Genomic DNA, 24,003 nt, shown 5'->3' with positions numbered 1-24,003 from the left:
TCCCAAATGCAGGGAAGGGGAAACAGCAAATCCACCTACCCTTGCCGCTGGTCTCCAGGCTGCTCCGGTGGTCTCAGCCTCCAGTTCTCCTCCGCAACCTCCTCCCGTGGAGTCTCCCTGGGTCTCAGGTACCCCTCCTTCCGGCCCTCGTCCGCTGTATGCTCATCTTCTTGCTTCTTTTTTCTAATTTCTGCTAGAACGGTCTTTTCTGCAGAGACACTCTGTCTGGCAGTGTTTCTCGTCCGCCAACCTTTTCGGTGAAGTTTTTAATGATAAATTAAATTTTGTTTTTTAAATTTATTTCAGCATTATGGAGGCAAAAATGTTTAGGTTACATGTGTTGCTTTTGCCTCCCCTTCCCCCCAATTCAGAGCTTCAAGCATGGCCATCCCCCAGATGATGCACATCGCACTCATTATGTATGTATATACCCATTCCCTCCTCCCCCCTCCTATCTGCCGTATGCTCGATAAATATTATTCCTATATGTGCACTTAGATGCTGATCAGTGAAATCAATTTGTTGGTGAGTACATGTAGCGCTTATTTTTCCATTCTTGGGATATTTCACTTAGTAGAATGGGTTCCAGCTCTATTCATGAAAGTACCAGAGGTGTTATATCACCGTTGTTTCTTATAGCTGAATAGTACTCAATGGTATACATATACCACATTTTATTAATCCACTCGTGCATTGATGGGCACTTCAGTTGTTTCAACATCTTTGAGGTTATGAATTGTGCTGCTATAAACATTTGAGTGCAGATGTCTTTTTTGTTTGTTTGTTTTGTTTTACATTTTTATTTTATTTTTATTTTTTTTATTTTGGCATATTATGGGGGTACAGATTTTAAGGTTTCAATAAATGCCCATTTCCCCCCCCTCCCCTCAAAAGTCTGAGTCTCCATCATGACCATCCCCCAGATGGTGCACATCTCACTCGTTATGTATGTATATACCCGCCCCCCTCCCCCCTCCCACCTGCCCAATACCCTATTACTGTAGTACCTATGTGTCCACTTAGGTGCTACTCAATTAATACCAGTTTGCTGGAGAATATATCTGGTCAGATGTCTTTTTTATAGAATGTCTTTTGTTCTTTTAGGTAGATGCCCAGTAATGGGATTGCTGGGTCAAATGATAGATCTAATTGTATCTCTTTAAGGTATCTCTATATTGCTTTCCACAGAGGTTGCACTAGTTTGCAGTCCCACCAGCAGTGTATAAGTGTTCCTATCTCTCCACATTCCCACCAACATTTATTGTTTCGGGACTTTTTGATAAAGGCCATTCTCACTGGAGATAAGTGATATCTCATTGTGGTTTTGATTTGCATTTCCCTGATGATTAGAGATGTTGAGCATTTTTTTCATGTTTCCTTGCCATTATTCTGTCTTATTTTGAAAAGTTCTGCTTATGTCCTTAGCCCACTTTTTGATAGGCTTATTTGATTTTTTTTCTTGCTGATTTTCCTGAATTCTAAATAGATTGTAGTTATCAGCCATTTATCAGATGTGTAGCATGCGAAATTTTCTTCCCATTAGGTAGGTTGTCTATTTGCTCTCGTGACAGTTTCTTTAGCTTGCAGAAGCTTTGTAATTTGATCAGGTCCAATTTATTTATTTTTGTTGTTGCTCTGATTGCCTTTGGGGTTTTCTTCATAAATTCTTTGCCTATGCCAATGTCTAGAATAATTTCGATCTTTTCACCTAGAATTATAATAGCTTCACACTTTAGGTTTAAGTCTGTTACCCACCATGAGTTGATTTTTATTTTTACTTTATTTTATTTTTGTCTTTTTTTTTTCTTTGCTTTGCTTTTTATTTCAGCATATTATGGGGGTACAAACGTTAAGGTTGCATACATTGCCCTTGTCTCCCCTCTGCACCTCGAGTTAGAACTTCAAGTGTGTCCATCCTACAGACGGTGCACATCTCACTATGTATGTAAATACCTACCCCCTCCTCCCTCCTCCCACCTGTCCCACATCCAACAAATGTTTGTTTCTCTTTTTTTCTTAACATTTTGGTTACATTTTATATCTTTGCCTCTCCGTAGCAAGGGCTAGATGTATGACCCTCCCTTCCACAATGTTCATCACACGAGTTGATGTTTGTGAGAAGTGACAGGTGTGGATCTTGTTTCAGTCTTCTACATGTGGCTATCCAGTTTTCCCACCACCATTTATTGAATTAAGATTCTTTTCCCCGGTGTATGTTTTTTTCTGCTTTGCCAAAGATTAAATTTTCTTAATAGTTATAGGGCAAGTCAAGTAATCTATTTCATATTGCATTTGTTTGTACTTTTCAGGGAATTGGTCCCTTTCACATAAATTGTCAGATTTGTGTGTGTAGAGATCTTTACAATATTTCCTTGTTATCTTTTTCATGTTTAGAAGTCTGTAGTAATATCCCCTGGTCCATTCCTGTTTTATTTGGTTGTTAACTATGGAATGTCCAATTTAGGTAAATACTAAGTTTGACAGTTGATATCTCTGACAATTGACTTTCACACTTCTTTTATTGTGAAGGTATAGGCTCTTTTTTTTTCAAATGCACATTGTGGCTTGTGATCATCTTTTTGCCCCCTTTTTTATTTCTGCATATTACGGGGGTACAAATGTTTAGGTTATGTACATTGCCATTGTCCCTCCCAGTCAGAGCTTGAAGAGTGTTCATCCCCCAAACGGTGTGCACTGCACCAATTACATGTGTATATATCCATCCCTCCTCCCCACTCCCACCTTCTGATTATCTTTCAAAATTTTTTAGTGCGATTAATGTGAAACCATGGATAAGTAATAAATTCGTGTTGTTTTTTAATATGAGTTCCGTCATAGAACTAATGCATTGCAGACAGCTCAAAATCTCAACAAAGTGTTTGGGAAGGATGTGGCTAATGAACACACAGTATGTCGATGATTTGAGAATTCATTCTGGTGTTTTTAATCTTGAAAGTGAGGGCAGTGTGTTACCTGACACCAAGATCGATAATGATGAGCTGAAAGCTGTAGTGGAAGCAAATCCATGACAACCTATGCATGAATTAACAGCAAGGTATGACCTTACTATTTCAAAAATACTTGACAATTTGAAACACATCAGCAAGGTAAGGAAGCTGGATAGATGGGATCACATGAATTAAATGAGCGTCAGCAGAGAAATCATCTTGAAGCTTTACTTTCTTTGCTCTCATGACATAAAAGTGAACCATTTCTACACTATATTGTTATGCATGATGAAAAATAGATTCTGTTTGACAATCGCAAACATTTGGCACAATGATTGGAAAAAAATGTCATGCTGAAACACAGTCCAAAACCAAATATTCATCATGAAAAGCTAATGGTGTCTGTTTGGTTGTCCAGCATTGGTATTATCCACTATAGCTTCATGAAACCTGGCCAGTCAATTATGGTGGATGTCTACTGCATACAATTTGATAAAATGATGAGGATGCTTGTGATTAAGCAGCTCCAAGATTGGTCAATAGAGACAGGCCAATCCTCTTGCAAGACCACATGTTGCAAATACCAATGCTGCTCAAACTACAGAAGCTGGACTTGAAAACTCTCTGTCATCTATGATATTCACCAGACCTTGCACCAACTGAATACCACTTCTTCCAGGCTTTGTACTACTTCTTGCAAGGAAAAATATTCAATTCTCAACAAGCTGTGGAAAACACCTTTCGCAATTTCATCCCTACTTGCTCTCCAGGCTTCTTTGCTGTTGGCATAAGCAAGCTCCAGTTAAGATGGCAAAACTGTGTTGATAGTTTAGGAACATACTTTGATTAATTGTACTGCTTCTTGTTTGAGATATAATAAACCATGCTTTTGATTCAAAATTGGACATTTCATGTTTAATGACCTTAATGGTAAATTGTTTTTTCTCTCTTTTATTCTTTGCCAGTCTTGCTAGTGGTTGTCAATTTTATTGATCTTTTCAATGAACCCAATTTTTAATTTTTTTAAATTAACATACTTTATTTTTTAGCAGTTTTAAGTTTGCACTGCAAAAGATCAAGAAGTTAGAAATTAAAGCTACAGACTGGGCGAAAATATTTGTAAACCACATATCTGACAAGGAACTCATATCTAGAATATATAAAGAACCCTCAAAACTCAATTCAAAATAGAAAGAAACAGAATATGAAGAGAAATTTCACTGAAGAGGATATACAGATGACAAATAAGCACATGGAAAGAGCCTCAACATCACTAGCCATCAGGAAAATCAAATTAAGAACTTGATGAGCTGTCACTGTAACAGCTAAAGTTAAAAATATGTATATACTGACAATACTAAATACTGTCAAGAATGCCAAGAGACTAAACCCTTCATACATTACTGATAGAGATGTAAAATGGCACAGCTTCTCTGCCAATTCCTTTGGCGGTTTCTCATATAACTTAACATACAATCATACAATCTATAAATTTCTTTCTTGTCTATATCTATCCTAGAGATAAGAAAACTTATGTCTGCACAAAAACTTATACACTACTGTTCATAACTGTTTGATATGTAATAGTCCAGAATTGAAAACAATACAAACTCCCTTTAACAAGTAAATGGTTAAAAAAATCAATACATGTATATCATAGAATATGATTTAGCAATAAAAACAATGGACTATTGATACACACAACTTGAATCAATCCCTGGGGAATCATGCTGAATGAAAAAAGATGCTTTCAAAAGGTCATATGCTGTCATATGATTTCATTTATATAGTATTCTCAAAAAGCTACAATTATAGAGGTATAAAACAGATTAGTGGTTTATATGTCAGGAGTTGGGGATAGTGGGAAGGAGGGGAACAAAAATGGTGTGATAAAGGGACATAGAACTATACATATACATTGTACAATATCAATTTCCTGCTTTTGATATTGCACTATGCTTATGTAAGATGTAAGCTGGAGGAAATTGAATGAAGAATACACAAGACCTATCCTTGAACCTTCTATAACTCTAAAATTATCTTAATATTAAAAAATTTTAAAATTGGTTCTAAATCCAATTAAATGAAATTTTAGAATACTTGAATACAAAGGTAACTATATGTAGCCAAAGTTAATAGAGGGCACATTTTCATCTAGGAAGAGCAAAATTGGAATTGTTATATGAACTATAGTTACATCTATATGCCTGGTTCCATTTTAAAAAGAACAAATTCATTTTTCTTTTGAAAGATTTGTTGAATTTTTTTCTCCAGAAACAGAATGAAAATAGAAAGAAAAGTTATCTGTAATAGACTGCATGTTGCTTGAAAGTCTGAATATTTAGATAAATACTCTGTTTCTGTTAATAAAATATTTTAAAGTAAATTGTAATTATTAAATGATAAAGGTTTGAGATGATTGAAATGCTAACTACCCAGATTTGATTTTTTTTATCTGATTTGATTATAATACAATGTGTTCATGTGTTGAAACCTCACACTGTACCCCATAAATATGTACAATTATGTGTCAACTGTAAACTAAATTTTAAGAAATAAAAACACAATTATTTTTATTTTAGCTTATTGACATAAAATTTTATTATTCTATGTACTTATTTATTCTTTTTAATGATGTTTTATGCATTCATTATTTTAATGGCCAGAACTGCTGAGTCTTCTGTGTTTGCAACACTTCCTCTTGTATTTCTCTTTTAAAGACTTGGATTGGGAATCGAAGAAGGAAATATCGTTTAATGGGGATTGAAGTTCCACCTCCAAGAGGAGGTCCTGCTGATTTCTCTGAGCAGCCAGAGTCAGATTCTTTGTCTGCACTCACACCAGGAGAGGAAGCTGGGCCTGAAGTGGGGGAGGATAATGACAGAAATGATGAAGTATCCATCTGTTTGTCTGAAGGAAGCTCTCAAGGTACTTATATGCTGAACCTCCTAAGAACAGCCTTTATAAATCTGATGCATTTTCTTACTTGCTTTTCAGCTCATTGCACTTCAAATCTAGTCTTCAAAACATCTCACCAAGCATTTGAAAAGAAATAGATTTATTTTTAATGCCACCACCTAAATAATCTTCCACATCAATTCATCACAAGGAACATTCATCTACCACAATAATAATCTCCCACATTTACAAATTTTAGTTACAACAATTCATACATTGTAATTAATTATAAAAAAATATTATTTTTGTTTTATCGGAATTCTAGTCAATTTAGCTTAGAGCATTATAAACACATTGTAATGAAAGTAACTATGACATAATGTGATGAATACTAGGTTAGTAGCCAGGAAACCTGGGTGCAACTCCTAGCTTTTCCACTAGCTGATTATGTGACTTTGGGCAAAATATTTAATTTATTGGGCTTAGTTTTCTTATCTGAAAAAGGAAATTAGACTGGATCATCTTAATGATACTTCACAATGTTTCTCTAAATGCGAATTCAAATATCATGGAGAGATATCTTTTGTCCATGAGCAGTATATTTCATTTGTCTTCAAGTATAAAGATAGTTCCCTTCTGACACCTTTTTTATTAACACTTTTATAAAGGTTTAATTTACATATAAAATTTATCCATTGTAAATGTAGAATTCAATGATATTTAGTAAATTTTGTAGAGTTGTACAATCACCATCACTAATCCAATTTTAGATCATTTTCATCAATCCAATAACTCCATTGAGACCATTTGCAGTCTACTCCCCCTCCCAACCTCAGCTCCAGAACCAGTGATCTTCTTTCTGACCATATAAATTTGTCTTTTCCGGGACTTTTATAAAATTGAAATTATATATAAACTTTTTTTTTTATTTCGGCATATTATGGGGGTACAAATTTTAAGGTTTCAATAAATGCCCATTTCCCCCCCTCCCCCCAAAAGTCTGAGTCTCCATCATGACCATCCCCTAGATGGTGCACATCTCACTCATTATGTATGTATATACCCACCCCCTCCAACCTCCCACCTGCACAATACCCTATTACTGTAGTACCTATGTGTCCACTTAGGTGCTACTCAGTTAATACCAGTTTCCTGGAGAATATATCTGGTGCTTGTTTTTCCATTCTTGGGATACTTCACTTAGTAGTATGGGTTCCAGCTCTAACCAGGAAAATATAAGATGTGCTATATCACCATTGTTTCTTAGAGCTGAATAGTACTCCATGGTATACATATACCACATTTTATTAATCCATTCTTGGATTGATGGGCACTTGGGCTGTTTCCACAGCCTTGCAATTATGAATTGTGCTGCTATAAACATTCGAGTGCAGGTGTCTTTTTTGTAGAGTGTCATAGGATCATTTGGGTAGATGCCCAGCAATGGGATTGCTGGATCAAATGGTAGATTCAACTGTATCGCTTTAAAGTATCTCCATATTTCTTTCCACAGAAGTTGAACTAGTTTGCAGTCCCACCAGCAGTGTAGGAGTGTTCCTCTCTCTCCGCAACCACGCCAGCATTTATTGTTTGGAGATTTTTTGATAAAGGCCATTCTCACTGGGGTTAAGTGATATCTCATTGTGGTATTGATTTGTATTTCCCTGATGATTAGAGATGTTGAGCATTTCTTCATATGTTTGTTGGCCATTCTTCTGTCTTCTTTAGAAAAATTTCTGTTCAAGTCCTTTGCCAAATTTTAATGGGGTTATTTGATTTTTTCTTCCTAATTTTCATGATTTCTAAGTATATTCTAGTTATCAGTCCCTTATCGGATGCATAGGATGCAAAAATTTTCTCGCATTCTGTACGTTGTCTGTTTACTTTCATGACTATTTCTTTGGCTGTGCAGAAGCTTTGTAGTTTGATCATGTCCCATTTATTTATTTTTGTTGCTGCTGTGATTGCCTTTGGGGACTTCTTCATAAACTCTTTGCCCAGGCCAATGTCTAGGAGATTGTTTCCAACTTTTTCCTCTAGAGTTCTAATAGTTTCATACCTTAGGTTTAAGTCTGTTATCCACCGTGAGTTGGTTTTTGTGAGAGGAGAAAGGTGTGGGTCCCGTTTTAGACTTCTACAGGTGGCTATCCAGTTTTCCCAGCACCATTTATTGAAGAGGGATTCTTTTCCCCAGCGTATGTTTTTGTCTGCTTTGTCAAAGATTAGATGGCTATATGAGGATGGTTTTATATCAGGATTCTCACATCTGTTCCACTGGTCAATGTTCCTATTTTTGTGACAATACCATATTGTTTTAATTACTACAGCTTTGTAGTATAGTTTGATATCTGGCATATTAATGCCTCCCATTTTGATTTTGTTGCTTAGAATTGCTCTTGATATTGGGGATCTTCCTTGGTTCCATATGAAGCGTAAAATTACTTTTTCTATATCTGTGAAGAATGCAGATGGGATTTTAATAGGTATTGCATTGAATCTGTAGATCAGTTTGGGTAGTGTAGACATTTTGATGATATTGAGTCTGCCGATCCACGAGCATGGTATGGATTTCCATCTGTTTACATCCTCTGCTATTTCCTTCCTCAGTGTTTCATAGTTCTCCCTGCAGAGGTCTTTTACCTCCTTGGTTAAGTATATTCCTAGGTACTTTAATTTCTTTGTTGCTATTGTGAAGGGAATTGAGTCTTGGATTTGGTTCTCAATTAGATTGTTGTTGGCGTATATGAATGCCTCTGATTTCTCTGTATTGATTTTGTATCCTGAGACTTTACTAAATTCATTGATCAGTTCCAGGACTTTCTTGGTTGAATCCTTGGGGTTTTCTAGATACAATATCATATCATCAGCAAACAGTGAAAGTTTGATCTCTTCTGCCCCTATTTGGATACCTTTGATTTCATTTTCTATCTGATTGCTGTAGCCAATACTTCCAGTACTATGTTGAAAAGACGTGGAGATAGTGGGCAGCCTTGTCTGGTTCCAGTTCTAAGTGGGAATGCTTTCAATTTTTCCCCATTCAGTATGATGTTGGCTATGGGTCTGTCATATATGGCTTGTATCATTTTTAGGTATGTCCCTTCTATGCCTATTTTCTTAAGTGTTCGTATCATGAAAGGGTGTTGAATTTTGTCAAAAGCTCTTTTCTGCATCTATTCAAAGAATCATGTGATCTTTGTTTTTGCTTCTGTTTATGTGGTGAATTGCATTTATAGATTTACGTATGTTGAACCATCCCTGCATTTCTGGGATGAAGCCCACTTGGTCGTGGTGGATTATTTTTTGATAAGTGTTTGGATTCGGTTACCTAAGATTTTGTTGAAAATTTTTGCATCTCTATTCATTAGGGATATTGGTCTGTAGTTTTCTTTTTTGGTTGCATCCTTTCCTGGTTTTGGTATCAGAGTAATATTCACTTCATAAAAGGTGTTGGGGAGGTTTCCGTTCTTCTCGATGTTGTGGAATAGTTTCTGCATGATAGACACTAGTTCTTCTTTGTAAGTATGGTAAAATTCAGGTGTGAAGCCATCTGGACTGGGACTTTTCTTTTTAGGGAGATTTTTAATTGCTGTTTCTATTTCAGCTGTTGAGATTGTCTGTTCAGGGAATCTGTTTCTTCCTGGTTGAGCCTAGGGAGGCTGTGTGTTTCTAGAAATGTGTTCATTTCCTCCACTTTTTCCAGTTTGTATGCATAAAGATTTTTGTAGTATTCATAAATTGTATCTTGTATCTCTTTGGGATCAGTTGTGATATTTCCCTTTTTATTCCTGATGGAGCTTATTAGAGATTTCTGTTTTCTGCTTTTTGTTAGCTAGGCCAATAGTGTGTCAATTTTGTTTATTTTTTGAAAGAACCAACTTTTTGTTTTATTAATCTCCTGAATAGCTTCCCTGTTTCAATTTCATTTAGTTCTGATTTGATCTTGTTGATTTCACTTCTTCTGCTGGGTTTGGGGTTGGTATATTCTTCTTTTTCCAGCTCTTGGAGTCGTTTCATTAGATTGTCTATTTGTGATCTTCTTGTCTTTCGGTTATAGGCATTTATGGAGATAAACTTTCCTCTCAGAACTGCTTTAGCTGTGTCCCAGAGGAGTTGATAACTTGTCTCTCCATTGTCATTTTCTTCATAGAACTTTTTAATTTCCATCTTGATTTCTTCATTTATGAAGTAATCCTGTAGTAGGAGGTTGTTTAATTTCCACGTTTTTGTGTAGAAATGTGAGTTTCTGTTAGGGTCGATTTCTACTTTTATTCCACTGTGATCTGAGAAGGTACATGGTATGATTTGTATTTTTTTAAATTTCTTGAGATTTTCTTTGTGTCCTAGGATATGGTCAAACTTAGAGAATGTCCCGTGAGCTGATGAGAAGAACGTATATTCAGTGTATTTGGGGTAGAATGTTCTGTAGATGTCTGTCAGATCCAATTGTTCTTTTTGTTTACGTCCATTATTTCTTTATTAATTTTCTGTTTGGAGGATCTGTCTCGTGCCGTCAGTGGGGTGTTGAAATCTCCGGCGATTATGGAGTTGCTATTAATCCATTTGCTTAGCTCCAGTAAGGTTTGCTTTATGAATCTCGGTGCACCTAAGTTGGGTGCATATATATTTAAAATTGTTATCTCTTCTTGTTGGACTGTGCCCTTCACCATTATAGTAGACCCTCTTGGTCTTTTACTACTTTTGTTGGTTTAAAAAGTAAATCGTCTGAAATTAGAACTGCCAACCAGACTTCTTTTGGCTTCTATTTGCTTGGAATATTGATCTCTACCCTTTTATTTTCAGTCTATATGCATCCTTGCAGGTTAGATGTGTTTCCGGAAGACAGCATAGACTTGGTCTGTATTTTCTTATCCATTCAGCCAGCCTATGTCTCTTGAGTGGAGAGTTTAAGCCATTCACATTTATTGAGAGAACTGATACGTAAGGTAGATTACTGATCATTCTGTTGGGTTGAATGTTGTTGCTATGATTTCTGTCTTGAGCCATTGTGATATCTGGCCTTTAATATCTTTGGGTTTTGGTCGTTTTTATATTTGTGGGTTATTATTAGGATGTTCCATGCGTAACGCTGTTTTAAGTACTTCTTGTAGGGCTGGTCTTGTGTTGGTGAATTCTCTGAGCCTTTGCTTGTCTGAGAATGTTTTTATTTCTCCTTCATATACGAAGCTTAGTTTTGCAGGGAATAATATTCTAGGCTGGGCATTGTTTTGTTTCAAAAGAGTGAGAATGGGGCCCCAATCTCTCCTTGCTTGTAAGGTCTCATTAGAGAAGTCTGATGTTATTCGAATTGGCTTTCCCTTGTATGTTACTTGCTTCTTTTGTCTTACAGCTCTTAGAAGGGCCTCTTTAGTTGATACCTTGGTCAGTCTGATGACTGCATATCGTGACGTCTTCCTGTTTGTGTTAAATCTCCCAGGGTTCCTTGAGCTTCTTGAAGATGTATATCAAGATTTTGAGCAAGGCCTGGGAAATTTTCCTCTATTATATCTTCCAACAGCTTGTCCAACCCTTGAGTGTTGTCTTCTTCCCCTTCTTGTAACCCTATGACCCTCACATTAGGTTTCTTCACATAATCCCACAGCTCTTGTAGGCTTTGCTCTTTTCTCTTGTTTCTCTGCTCTATTTCTGTGACTGATTTATTTAATTGGAGGGTGTTATCTTCAAGCTCTGAGATTCTTTCTTCTGTTTCATCTACCCTGTTCTTGAGACTTTCCACTGTATTTTGTAGTTCCTTGAATTGATTCTTCATTTCCAGGAGTTCGGTTACACTTTTCTTCATTGTGTCTATTTCTTTTCCCATATCCTGGAGGCTTTTTGTGGTTTCTTTGTGTTTGTTATTGAGTTGTTGTTGCATCTGGGTGAGTGTTCTTATGATCCACGTATGAAATTCTTCTTCTGTCATATTGGTTGCCTGATTTTGGTTGGTGTCCGCTTCTAGGGGGCTGGTGCTCCTCTTTGGGGGTGTGTTTTCCGTTTGGTTCTTCATATTTCCTGAGTTCTTTCAGTGATTTCTTCCCATGTCGATCAGTTGTTGTTTCTTTCCTTAGGTTATTGTTTGGGTATTCACACACCTTGTTCAGTTTCTGAGGCGTTAGGTGGTGTCTGTGGTTGAGATTGGACCACTCCCTGTATATTGAGTCATTGGGTGCCATGGAAAGGCTGTGCAAGATTCCGTCCCTGTCAATAGGTGGCGTTTGCTTGGAGGAACAGGCTATACTGTTGATTTAGTGTCCTGTTAACAGCTCTTGTTCTGGGCGGAGCTGGGTTGGGTAAGCCTGCCCTCAGGCCATTATCAGGAGTCAAAATTCTGTTCTCTGCTTCCAGGGAAAGCTGTCAGGGAGGGGCTGGAATGGTCCAGCTCAGCCAGAAAGTCTGTGTGTGGGGGTGGGGCTGTCTGAGACCCGCAGTCTGGAGCAGGCCTCGCTTCTTTCCACCCTCCCCAACTCCGCAGCTACTCCTGGGCCTCTGCCAGCAGGCCAGACCACAAGCCACCAGGCCTCCCCGGACTGTGATGCTGGTGGGGAGGTTCCCTGCACTGCAATGCCACCTGGGTTGGGCGCACAGCCTCCTCCTGGGAGGAGGGTTGCCCTCTAGGATGCCGATCCGCCCCTGGAGGCACACACACCTCAGTAGGCTGTTCCCGTATAACCTTTTTGTGCCCTGGGCAATACTAGCCCTTGGTACAGGGGATCTGGTCTGCAGGTCCAACCTCTGGGTCCCAGAGTTCAAACTGTATCCCCACCAGGGAGAGGATTTCGGGTCCCAATTCACCCACAGGGAGCCCAAGCTCGGTCTATGTGTCTCAGCCTCTGAGTCGGCACCGTTCTCCTGGGAACACCGTGCCAGCAGCACCTGGGAGGGCGGGCGGGTAGGGAGCTCACAGTCTGAGTTCCCCTGAGTCAGGTGTAGGATCCCAAATGGAAAGGTCCTGTTCCCTGGAGGTGTTCCGGCTGGTGTCTCTATTGTCTCTCTGGGCAGCCGCGGGTAGGATCGGCGGAGGGGAGGAGGAGGCAATATGGCGCCTGCCACGTGGCTCGGGTCTGTGCCCACGGAGGTGCCCGGAGGAAGTTGGGAACCTGGTGCCACGTCTGCTACAGGCTCACCGTTGGCAGGCGGCGGCGGTCTCTGGGCTGGTGTCTGCAGGTCTCTACACCCGCTGGGGGGCCCACCAGCAGTCCTGAATGCAGGGGAGGGGAGTCAGCAAATCCACCTACCCTTGCCGCTGGTCTCCAGGCTGCTCCGGTGGTCTCAGCCTCCAGTTCTCCTCCGCAGCCTCCTCCCGTGGAGTCTCCCAGGGTCTCAGGTACCCCTCCTTCCGGCCCTTGTCCGCTGTATGCTCGTCTTCTTGCTTCTTTCCTCTAATTTCTGCTAGAATCTGTCTTTTCTTCAGAGACACTCTGTCTAGCGGTGTTATTCGTCCGCCATCTTGCTCCGCCCCCCTATATATAAACTTTTTGCATCTATGATTGAGAAACTGAGAAAGAATAATGCATTTTCCTATTTTCCTTTTGTTTTACCTTGCCCTATTTAGGATATTAACACTATATTTTCCAGTTTATTGTTTATCTTTAATTTTGTTTATGATGTTTTCTGATGTCAGATTTTTTGTTTGTAATTTTTTATGTTGTCAAATCTACCAATACTTTCCTTTATGGCTTCTGATTTTGGTGTCATGATTACAAAGTTCTTCCTTGTATTACAATTATATACCCTTACATTTGCCTCTGGTATCCTTATGGTTTCATTTTTACAATTTGATATTATTTCACTTGGAATTTATTTTTCTTTTACATGTGTGAAGAAAATATCTAATTTTATTTTTCCAAATGGTTAACCAATTGTCCCTACACTCTTTGTTGAATAATCCATCTTTATTCCAGTGAGTTTACATGTAGTTTTATATAAAATATACATATATATATATATGCATGCATACATATACAAATATATATGTGCAGACATACAGGTGGATCAAATTCCAGACTTCCTATTATATTTCATTGATCTTATTATTTACAAATGTGTCTTTAAAAACGTCTTAATATCTGATAGGTCTTTCATTATTGTTCTTACCTCTTGTAGCTCACTGATTCTTTAGAATTTTTAGTCATACCTTTCACCAATATCCCTCACCAAAATCCAGTCAAAATTTTAATTGTCATTGCATTAAATTGATAAGATATTGTGGGAAGGGTGAATTCCATTTTATATGTATTGTATTTTATTTATTTTTATTTTTATATTATTATGGGTATATGTTAGTTGTATATATTTATAGGGTACATATGATGTTTTGAAACAGGCATACAGTGTGAATTAATCAATTTAAGGTAATTAGCATATCTATCATCTCATTTTAGATGGTGGCATGACATCCTTGTAAAGCCCTCCAGCAGGCCTTTGGATAATATGGGTCTAGAACTCAGAATAGGGCTTCAAACACAATAAGAAATGTTGGAGTAACCCACACTGAGGCCAGAAATATCTAGCCACAGAAATAGAAGATTTAGTTAAGTGAAAAAAATATAAAATGAGAAAGGACAATGGGTAAGTTCTGTTTTTTGATAACTGTGCAGATTTAGGGGCTGGAGGGAAAAAGGGAGCCATTGAAAGAATATTCAGAAACAGGTGAACCAGTGTAGTATGCTAAGGAAAGAGCCAGTAGAGGTAGTGAGTGCCTGTAGTCCCAGCTACTGGTGAGGCTGAGGCAGGAGGATCCCTTGAAGCCAGGAGTTGAGGCTGTGGTGTGCTGTGGTCAAGCCTGTGAATAGCCACTGCCCTCCAGCCTGAGCAGCACAGCGATACCAAGTCTGGAAGGAAGGAAGGAAGGAAGGAAGGAAGGAAGGGAGGGAGGGAGGGAGGGAGGGAGGAAGGAAGGAAAAAGAAAATAAGTAAAGAGATTTTAAAGCCATTGGATTAGATGTTTAACAAATTCTCTTCAAAAAAAAACATTCATTATATGGGGAATAGGAAGACAAGTAGATTGCAGTAGATTGAATAATGAAAGGGGAAAAAAACTGTTAGTTTTGAGAGGACCATGCATTTTAAGACCAGATGATTGAAAGGTTATCAGTGTGAAAATCTCTCTGTCTCTCTTTTTCTCTCCCAACATTTGTTATTCATATTGAAGATGATAACTTAGTGTACAGGAAATCTGTGAAGTGGATTTTAAAACTATCAAGAAAAAAGAAGCTTTGTGCCATTTCCAAGCCCCTTATTTTTTAATATAGTTGGCTCATTAAAACATTTTTGTCTTCTATTAGTCTTTACTAAATTGTATGTACCTGGTGATACTTCATTATTCATAGTGACTCATAACTAGCTATTTAGAGACTGATGACTGGCAAGCTCAGTGAGGGAGAGTGGGGAAATAAGAATTTGTGCTTTTCTGTGGGTGAGTGGGAAAGCTGTGAGACAATATGCTGATAGAGGAAAGTACCAAAGGCCTTAAGTGGAGTTTCATTCCCCAACCCTCACTTCCCCATCTAAAAGAGAATTTTAAAACACAAGTAATCAAAGGAAAAACAGTGAAGTTCATTTTAATGTCCAATTTGATGGTCGTCCTTTTTTTATTTTTATTTTTGTTTATTTATTTATTTATTTTTTTTGAGACAGAGTCTCGCTTTGTTGCCTAGGCTAGAGTGAGTGCCGTGGCATCAGCCTAGCTCACAACAATCTCAAACTCCTGGGCTCAAGCAATCCCTCTGCCTCAGCCTCCCAAGTAGCTGGGACTACAGGCATGCGCCACCATGCCCGGCTAACTTTTTCTATATATATTAGTTGGCCAATTAATTTCTTTATATTTATAGTAGAGACGGTGTCTCGCTCTTGCTCAGGCTAATTTTGAACTCCTGACCTTGAGCAATCCACCTGCCTCGGCCTCCCAGAGAGCTAGGATTACAGGCGTGAGCCACCTCGCCCAGCCTGATGGTCCACTTGTAATGGACTACTGCTCCTACACTGGCATTCTTTGTCATATAATAGCATGTTCTCTAGACAGCTAGCATAGTAATCAAGACCTAATGAGGAAACGGGAAGAGAAAACACTTCACATGAATCAAAAAACACTTCATGAGAAGCACAATTGCCTGGAATTTCTCTATATGGCTTATTTTTCACAGCTTCATGGTAAGCCTTTTCATTCTCATCAGAAATTGCAAGAGAAAAGCATAAAAGCATTTTCAAATACTGAAAAGAGCCTTTCATGGTAGTTTCCTACTAGCTCTGTCCTATTCTCTGTCTCATTTTGTTAATGGAGAATACTATTAATAATATGATTGGTTTGACTATATGATCCTTTTGTAATGATTAAGTGAATTGTATCATCTGCTCTAAATTATTACCATACCTTTAAAGTATACTAACCATATTATCTTCCAGTTTATGAAAATGTAGTAGAAAATTTCTATTTTGAAATTTCCATTAATTGCATCTTAGAGATATGGAGATAGAATAATCAGAGCAGCTGCCAATGCTATTTCAAAAACCTGACAACTGAAATTCAGATTCCTTTTAATATGGCTGTTGGTTACATAGGGTTAGAGTCTTCTAAATGTCTATGAAGGGTAAAAAATCTTTGAATCATGGCTTACGTGTTACATGTTAAAAATTAATCAAGATTAACATGAAAAAATTCTAGAAAAATCTGTACAAGCAAAAATAAGGATGATTTTTTAAACTGCAGTAAATAGCAAGTTTAGCCAAAGTCAACAAAAAGTGCTGATTATCTTTTAGTAGTTTCAATTCCATTCTTTTGTTTCAAAAATGTGTGGTTGGAACTGAGAAAGCTACTTGGGTTCACCCCTCCTGCAACTGTAAACTAAAGTAACAGGTGGATGACTGAGTCTAAAATTAATATGTTGTGTATATATTGTATATATACAGTATATAATATACATAGTTGTGCAACTTTAAAGATTTTTACTCCGGGAAGCAAATTGTTTAAAGCATGAGAACAATTAACATCTATAACATTAAATTTTAAAGCAAAGCCTCTTTTTCAGCTATATCTACTATGTGGGTGTGCATATGAAAGATAATTCTAAATATGGTTACTTAGTGTAAGCATATATCCACCACATAGAGTGCCCTCTAGAGTGTTCATTGATTAATAATTATATTTATTTGTTTATGTTTATTTTTCCAATTAGCAGAGTTGCTTTTCCTGAGGAGTTACCAGGCACCTTGACAGTGTTTTAGCTTTCAAACTTTCACTAAAATTAAACCTATCTGTAATCAAAAGAAACCATTCCTTATTTAACTTTATCACTTCACACTCTTTTATTTAAGGAATCCTCAAAATAGGTTTTATTTAAATCTTCCAAATTAATCAAACCATTATGAATATGTTGCCAGTAAAGCAGAACTGTTTACAAAGTTATTGGCAAGTGAGAACAGAAATATAAGGCAAACCTGCAGGAAATGGTACCCGTAATGATCTTGTTGATGAGAAATATAACCCCTCTTCCGAGGCCATGAGTGCTAATACCAGCTCTTCAGATAAAGCTGATGACAGTTTTTCCTCCCTTATTTCATTTAGATGCCGGTTACATAGAACTTGAAGTATCTGTGATTTGAAATGTGTAAATAATGAATAGCTAGTTTCCTATGTCTAGGAATCATTCTTTTTAAAAAATGTAAATTGTCTTTTAATATATGAGTGACATAGTGATATAAGTCACATATAAGTATATCTGTAATATATATAAATATATATATGAATATATATTTATTAAAAATATATATTTTATATATAATATATAAAATATAAATATAAATAATATACTTATATATAATATAATTAATGTATTAATATTATGTATTATATATAATTTTATATAATATGTATTAATTAAATAAATATTTATTAAATATATTTATATTTATATATATTTATATATAAATATATAAGTCACATATAAGTGACATAGTGCAATATTTTTCTGTGTCCATTTTATTTCACTTAACATAATGCCCTCCAGGTCCATCCATGTTGTGGCAAATGGCGGGGGGAAGAAAGGTGAAATATATAGAAATAAAGAATAAAACAGTGGTTACCAGGATCCGGGTGGGAGGAGGAAATGGGGAAGTGTAGGTCAAAGGGTACAAAGTTGCAAATATGAAGGATGAGCAAGTTGAAAGATCTAACATACAACATAAGGACTATAGTTGATAAGTATATAGTATTCAAGACTTTTGCTAAATGAGTATATTATAGCTACTCTTGGGAGGGAACTTGGTAACTATGTGAGAGGATGGATATGTTAATTTGTTTCACTAAAGTAACCATTTTACTATATATATGCATATCATAGCATCATTTTGTATACTTTAAATATGCACAATAAAATTTGTTTTTTGAAAATCTAGTGAAGCAGATGGAAAACAATAAAATTGAATTTATAGGGGACTTTGCATTAATATTCTGGTAAGGTTTTTCTGGATATCTTAAACTTGAATTCTTTATATGCTTATATGTGAATTACTGGATCAACCCTGTTTTCCTCTGGATCATCCCCATGCTCATACAAGGCACCACTGCATATCTTTTCATAGGAAGGAATGGACGTAGAAAAATCTTGGGAGAGCTGATAAACATTTTTGTTCAGCTTTCTAAGAGGAAATAAAATGTCCATTAACAAGGGATTGAGAAATTCTACTACTATTTATCCAAATAATCTCCATGACATGGCTGTGCAAAAAAAAAAAAAAAAACAGGAGGAGCATTGCTCTCCTATGTTTCTAAGGGGTTTAGGGTGAGGGTAATCTAAGACCCTATGCCTCAAAACAGCCACTTGCCCTTGCTGAGCATAGAGAGATTTTTAGTAGACTTGTTACTTTCAATTAATTTCTGTCTTATATTTATTTTCTCATTTTTAGAATATTAAACTTGGATCAGAAAACGCATTAATGTTCATTGTAGAAATATTGGGAAATACAATAAAAAATAGAAATAATCTTACCCTTTAGTGATACCTCTACTTTTTTTTTATTTCAGAATATTATGGGGGTACAGATTTTAAGGTTTCAATAAATGCCCATTTCATCCCTCCCCCAAAAGTCTGAGTCTCCATCATGACCATCCCCCAGATGGTACACATCTCACTCCTTATGTATGTATATACCCGCCTCCCTCCCCCCTGCCCAATACCCTATTACTGTAGTACCTATGTGTCCACTTAGGTGCTACTCAGTTAATACCAGTTTGCTGGAGAATATATCTGGTGCTTGTTTTTCCATTCTTGGGATACTTCACGTAGTAGTATGGGTTCCAGCTCTAACCAGGAAAATATAAGATGTGCTATATCACCATTGTTTCTTAGAGCTGAATAGTACTCCATGGTATACATATACCACATTTTATTAATCCATTCTTGGATTGATGGGCACTTGGGCTGTTTCCACAGCCTTGCAATTATGAATTGTGCTGCTATAAACATTCGAGTGCAGGTGTCTTTTTTGTAGAGTGTCACTGGATCATTTGGGTAGATGCCCAGCAATGGGATTGCTGGATCAAATGGTAGATTCACTTGTATCCCTTTAAGGTATCTCCATATTGCTTTCCACAGAGGTTGAACTAGTTTGCAGTCCCACCAGCAGTGTAGGAGTGTTCCTCTCTCTCCGCAACCACGCCAGCATTTATTGTTTGGAGATTTTTTGATAAAGGCCATTCTCACTGGGGTTAAGTGATATCTCATTGTGGTTTTGATTTGCATTTCCCTGATGATTAGAGATGTTGAGCATTTCTTCATATGTTTGTTGGCCATTCTTCTGTCTTCTTTAGAAAAATTTCTGTTCAAGTCCTTTGCCCACTTATTAATGGGGTTATTTGATTTTTTCTTCCTAATTTTCGTGAGTTCTAAGTATATTCTAGTTATCAGTCCCTTATCGGATGCATAGGATGCAAAAATTTTCTCGCATTCTGTACGTTGTCTGTTTACTTTCATGACTATTTCTTTGGCTGTGCAGAAGCTTTGTAGTTTGATCATGTCCCATTTATTTATTTTTGTTGCTGCTGTGATTGCCTTTGGGGACTTCTTCATAAACTATTTGCCCAGGCCGATGTCTAGGAGAGTGTTTCCAACTTTTTCCTCTAGAGTTCTAATAGTTTCATATCTAAGGTTTAAGTCTGTTATCCAGCGTGAGTTGGTTTTTGTGAGAGGTGAAAGGTGTGGGTCCTGTTTTAGCCTTCTACAGGTGGCTATCCAGTTTTCCAAGCACCATTTATTGAAGAGGGATTCTTTTGCCCACCGTATGTTTTTGTCTGCTTTGTCAAAGATGAGATGGCTATATGAGGATGGTTTTATATCAGGATTCTCACATCTGTTCCACTGGTCAATATTCCTGTTTTTGTGCCAATACCATATTGTTTTAATTACTACAGCTTTGTAGTATAGTTTGATATCTGGCATATTAATGCCTCCCATTTTGTTTTTGTTGCCTAGAATTGCACTTGATATTCGGGGTCTTCTTTGGATCCATGCGAAGCGTAAAATTATTTTTTCTATATCTGTGAAGAATGCTGATGGGATTTTAATAGGTATTGCATTGAATCTGTAGATCAGTTTGGGTAGTATAGACATTTTAATTATATTGAGTCTGCCGATCCACGAGCATGGTATGGATTTCCATCTGTTTACATCCTCTGCTATTTCCTTCCTCAGTGTTTCATAGTTCTCCCTGCAGAGGTCTTTTACCTCTTTGGTTAAATATATTCCTAGGTACTTTAATTTCTTTGTTGCTATTGTGAAGGGAATTGAGTCTTGGATTTGGTTCTCAATTAGATTGTTGTTGGCGTATATGAATGCCTCTGATTTCTGTATATTGATTTTGTATCCTGAGACTTTACTAAATTCATTGATCAGTTCCAGGAGTTTCTTGGTTGAATCCTTGGGGTTTTCTAGATACAATATCATATCATCAGCAAACAGTGAAAGTTTAATCTCTTCTGCCCCTATTTGGATACATTTGATTCCATTTTCCTTTCTGATTGCTGTAGCCAGGACTTCCAGTACTATGTTGAACAGAAATGGAGATAGTGGGCAGCCTTGTCTGGTTCCAGTTCTAAGTGGGAATGCTTTCAATTTTTCCCCATTCAGTATGATGTTGGCTATGGGTCTGTCATATATGGCTTGTATCATTTTTAGGTATGTCCCTTCTATGCCTATTTTCTTAAGTGTTCGTATCATGAAAGGGTGTTGAATTTTGTCAAAAGCTCTTTTCTGCATCTATTGAAAGAATCATGTGGTCTTTGTTTTTGCTTCTGTTTATGTGGTGAATTGCATTTATAGATTTACGTATATTGAACCATCCCTGCATCCCTGGGATGAAGCCCACTTGGTCGTGGTGGATTACTTTTTTGATAAGTGTCTGGATTCGGTTAGCTAAGATTTTGTTGAAAATTTTTGCATCTATATTCATTAGGGATATTGGTCTGTAGTTTTCTTTTTTTGTTGCATCCTCTCCTGGTTTTGGTATCAGAGTAATATTCGCTTCATAAAAGGTGTTGGGGTGGTTTCCATTCTTCTCGATGTTGTGGAATAGTTTCTGCAAGATAGGTACTAATTCTTCTTCGTAAGTATGGTAAAATTCAGGTGTGAAGCCATCTGGACCGGGACTTTTCTTTTTAGGGAGATTTTTAATTGCTGTTTCTATTTCAGCTGTTGAGATTGTCTGTTCAGGGAATCTATTTCTTCCTGGTTGAGCCTAGGGAAGCTGTGTGTTTCTAGAAATGTGTCCATTTCCTCCACATTTTCTAGTTTGTATGCATAAAGATTTTTGTAGTATTCATAAATTGTATCTTGCATCTCTTTGGAATCAGTTGTGATATCTCCTTTTTTATTCCTGATGGAGCTTATTAGAGATTTCTCTTTTCTGCTTTTCCTTAGCTTAGCCAATGGTGTGTCAATTTTGTTTATTTTTTCAAAGAACCAACTTTTTGTTTTATTAATCTCCTGAATAGCTTCCCTATTTTCAATTTCGTTTAGTTCTGATTTGATCTTGTTGATTTCACTTCTTCTGCTGGGTTTGGAGTTGGTCTGTTCTTCTTTTTCCAGCTCTTTGAGGTGTTTCATTAGATTGTCTATTTGTGAGCTTCTTGTCTTTCGGTTATAGGCATTTATGGAGATAAACTTTCCTCTCAGAACTGCTTTAGCTGTGTCCCAGAGGAGTTGATAACTTGTCTCTCCATTGTCGTTTTCTTCATAGAACTTTTTTATATCCGTCTTGATTTCTTCATTTATGAAGTAATCCTGTAGTAGGAGATTGTTTAATTTCCACGTTTTTGTGTAGAAATGTGAGTTTCTGTTAGGGTCGATTTCTACTTTTATTCCACTGTGATCTGAGAAGTTACATGGTATGATTTCTATTTTTTCAAATTTCTTGAGATTTTCTTTCTGTCCTAGGATATGGTCAATCTTAGAGAATGTCCCGTGAGCTGATGAGAAGAACGTATATTCAGTGAATTTTGGGTAGAATGTTCTGTAGATGTCTGTCAGACCCAATTGTTCTTTTTGTTTACGTCCATTATTTCTTTATTAATTTTCTGTTACGAGGATCTGTCTTGTGCCGTCAGTGGGGTATTGAAATCTCCGGCGATTATGGAGTTGCTATTAATCAATTTGTTTAGCTCCAGTAAGGTTTGCTTTATGAATCTCGGTGCACCTAAGTTGGGTGCATATATATTTAAAATTGTTATCTCTTCTTGTTGGACTGTGCCCTTCACCATTATAGTAGACCCTCTTGGTCTTTTACTACTTTTGTTGGTTTAAAAAGTAAATCGTCTGAAATTAGAACTGCCAACCAGACTTCTTTTGGCTTCTATTTGCTTGGAATATTGATCTCTACCCTTTTATTTTTAGTCTATATGCATCCTTGCAGGTTAGATGTGTTTCCGGAAGACAGCATAGACTTGGCCTGTATTTTCTTATCCATTCAGCCAGCCTATGTCTCTTGAGTGGAGAGTTTAAGCCATTCACATTTATTGACAGAACTGATACGTAAGGTAGATTACTGATCATTCTGTTGGGTTGAATGTTATTGCTATGATTTCTGTCTTGAGCCATTGTAATATCTGGCCTTTAATCTTTGGGTTTTGGTATTTTTTATATTCGTGAGTTTTTATTATGGTGCTCCATGCGTAACACTGTTTTAAGTACTTCTTGTAGGGCTGGTCTTGTCTTGGTGAATTCTCTGAGCCTTTGCTTGTCTGAGAATGTTTTTATTTCTCCTTCATATACGAAGCTTAGTTTTGCAGGGAATAATATTCTAGGCTGGGCATTGTTTTGTTTCAAAACAGTGAGAATGGGGCCCCATTCTCTCCTTGCTTGTAAAGTCTCATTAGAGAAGTCTGATGTTATTCAATTGGCTTTCACTTGTATGTTACTTCCTTCTTTTGTCTTACAGCTCTTAGAAAGGCCTCTATAGTTGATACCTTGGTCAGTCTGATGACTGCATGTCCTGACCTCTTCCTGTTAGCATTGAATCACCCAGGGGTCTTCTGAGCTTCCTGAACTTGTATATCAAGATTTTGAGCAAGACTTGGGAAATTTTCCTCTATTATATCTTCCAACAGCTTGTCCAACCCTTGAGTGTTGTCTTCTTCCCCTTCTTGTAACCCTATGACCCTCACATTAGGTTTCTTCACATAATCCCACAGCTCTTGTAGGCTTTGCTCTTTTCTCTTGTTTCTCTGCTCTATTTCTGTGACTGATTTATTTAATTGGAGGGTGTTATCTTCAAGCTCCGAGATTCTTTCTTCTGTTTCATCTACCCTGTTCTTGAGACTTTCCACTGTATTTTGTAGTTCCTTGAATTGATTCTTCATTTCCAGGAGTTCGGTTACACTTTTCTTCATTGTGTCTATTTCTTTTCCCATATCCTGGAGGCTTTTTGTGGTTTCTTTGTGTTGGTTATTGAGTTGTTGTTGCAGCTGGGTGAGTGTTCTTATGATCCACATACAAAATTCCTCTTCTGTCATATTGGTTGCCTTATTTTGGTTGGTGTCCGTTTCTAGGGGGCTGGTGCTCCTCTTTGAGGGTGTGTTTTCCATTTGGTTCTTCATATTTCCTGAGTTCTTTCGCTGATTTCTTCCCATTTCGATCAGTTGTTGTTTCTTTCCTTAAGTTATTGTTTGGGTATT

General features: G+C 37.1%; 1 protein-coding gene across 1 annotated transcript in view; it reads left to right on the top strand.

Annotated features, from left to right (window-relative positions):
• HDX (highly divergent homeobox) overlaps positions 1 to 24,003 on the top strand; it is a 239,504-nt gene that overhangs the window by 185,756 nt on the left and 29,745 nt on the right. Inside the window, exon 6 of the mRNA XM_012790096.2 lies at positions 5,669 to 5,876. Coding sequence (XP_012645550.1) covers positions 5,669 to 5,876 — 208 coding nt within the window. The remainder of the gene's footprint in view (positions 1 to 5,668; positions 5,877 to 24,003) is intronic.

Source organism: Microcebus murinus, chromosome X (genome assembly GCF_040939455.1).
Source record: "Microcebus murinus isolate Inina chromosome X, M.murinus_Inina_mat1.0, whole genome shotgun sequence".
In the NCBI taxonomy this organism is placed as follows: Eukaryota; Metazoa; Chordata; class Mammalia; order Primates; family Cheirogaleidae; genus Microcebus; species Microcebus murinus.
The sequence above is the reverse complement of the archived record's forward strand: the minus strand, read 5'-3'. Positions and strand labels throughout refer to the sequence as shown.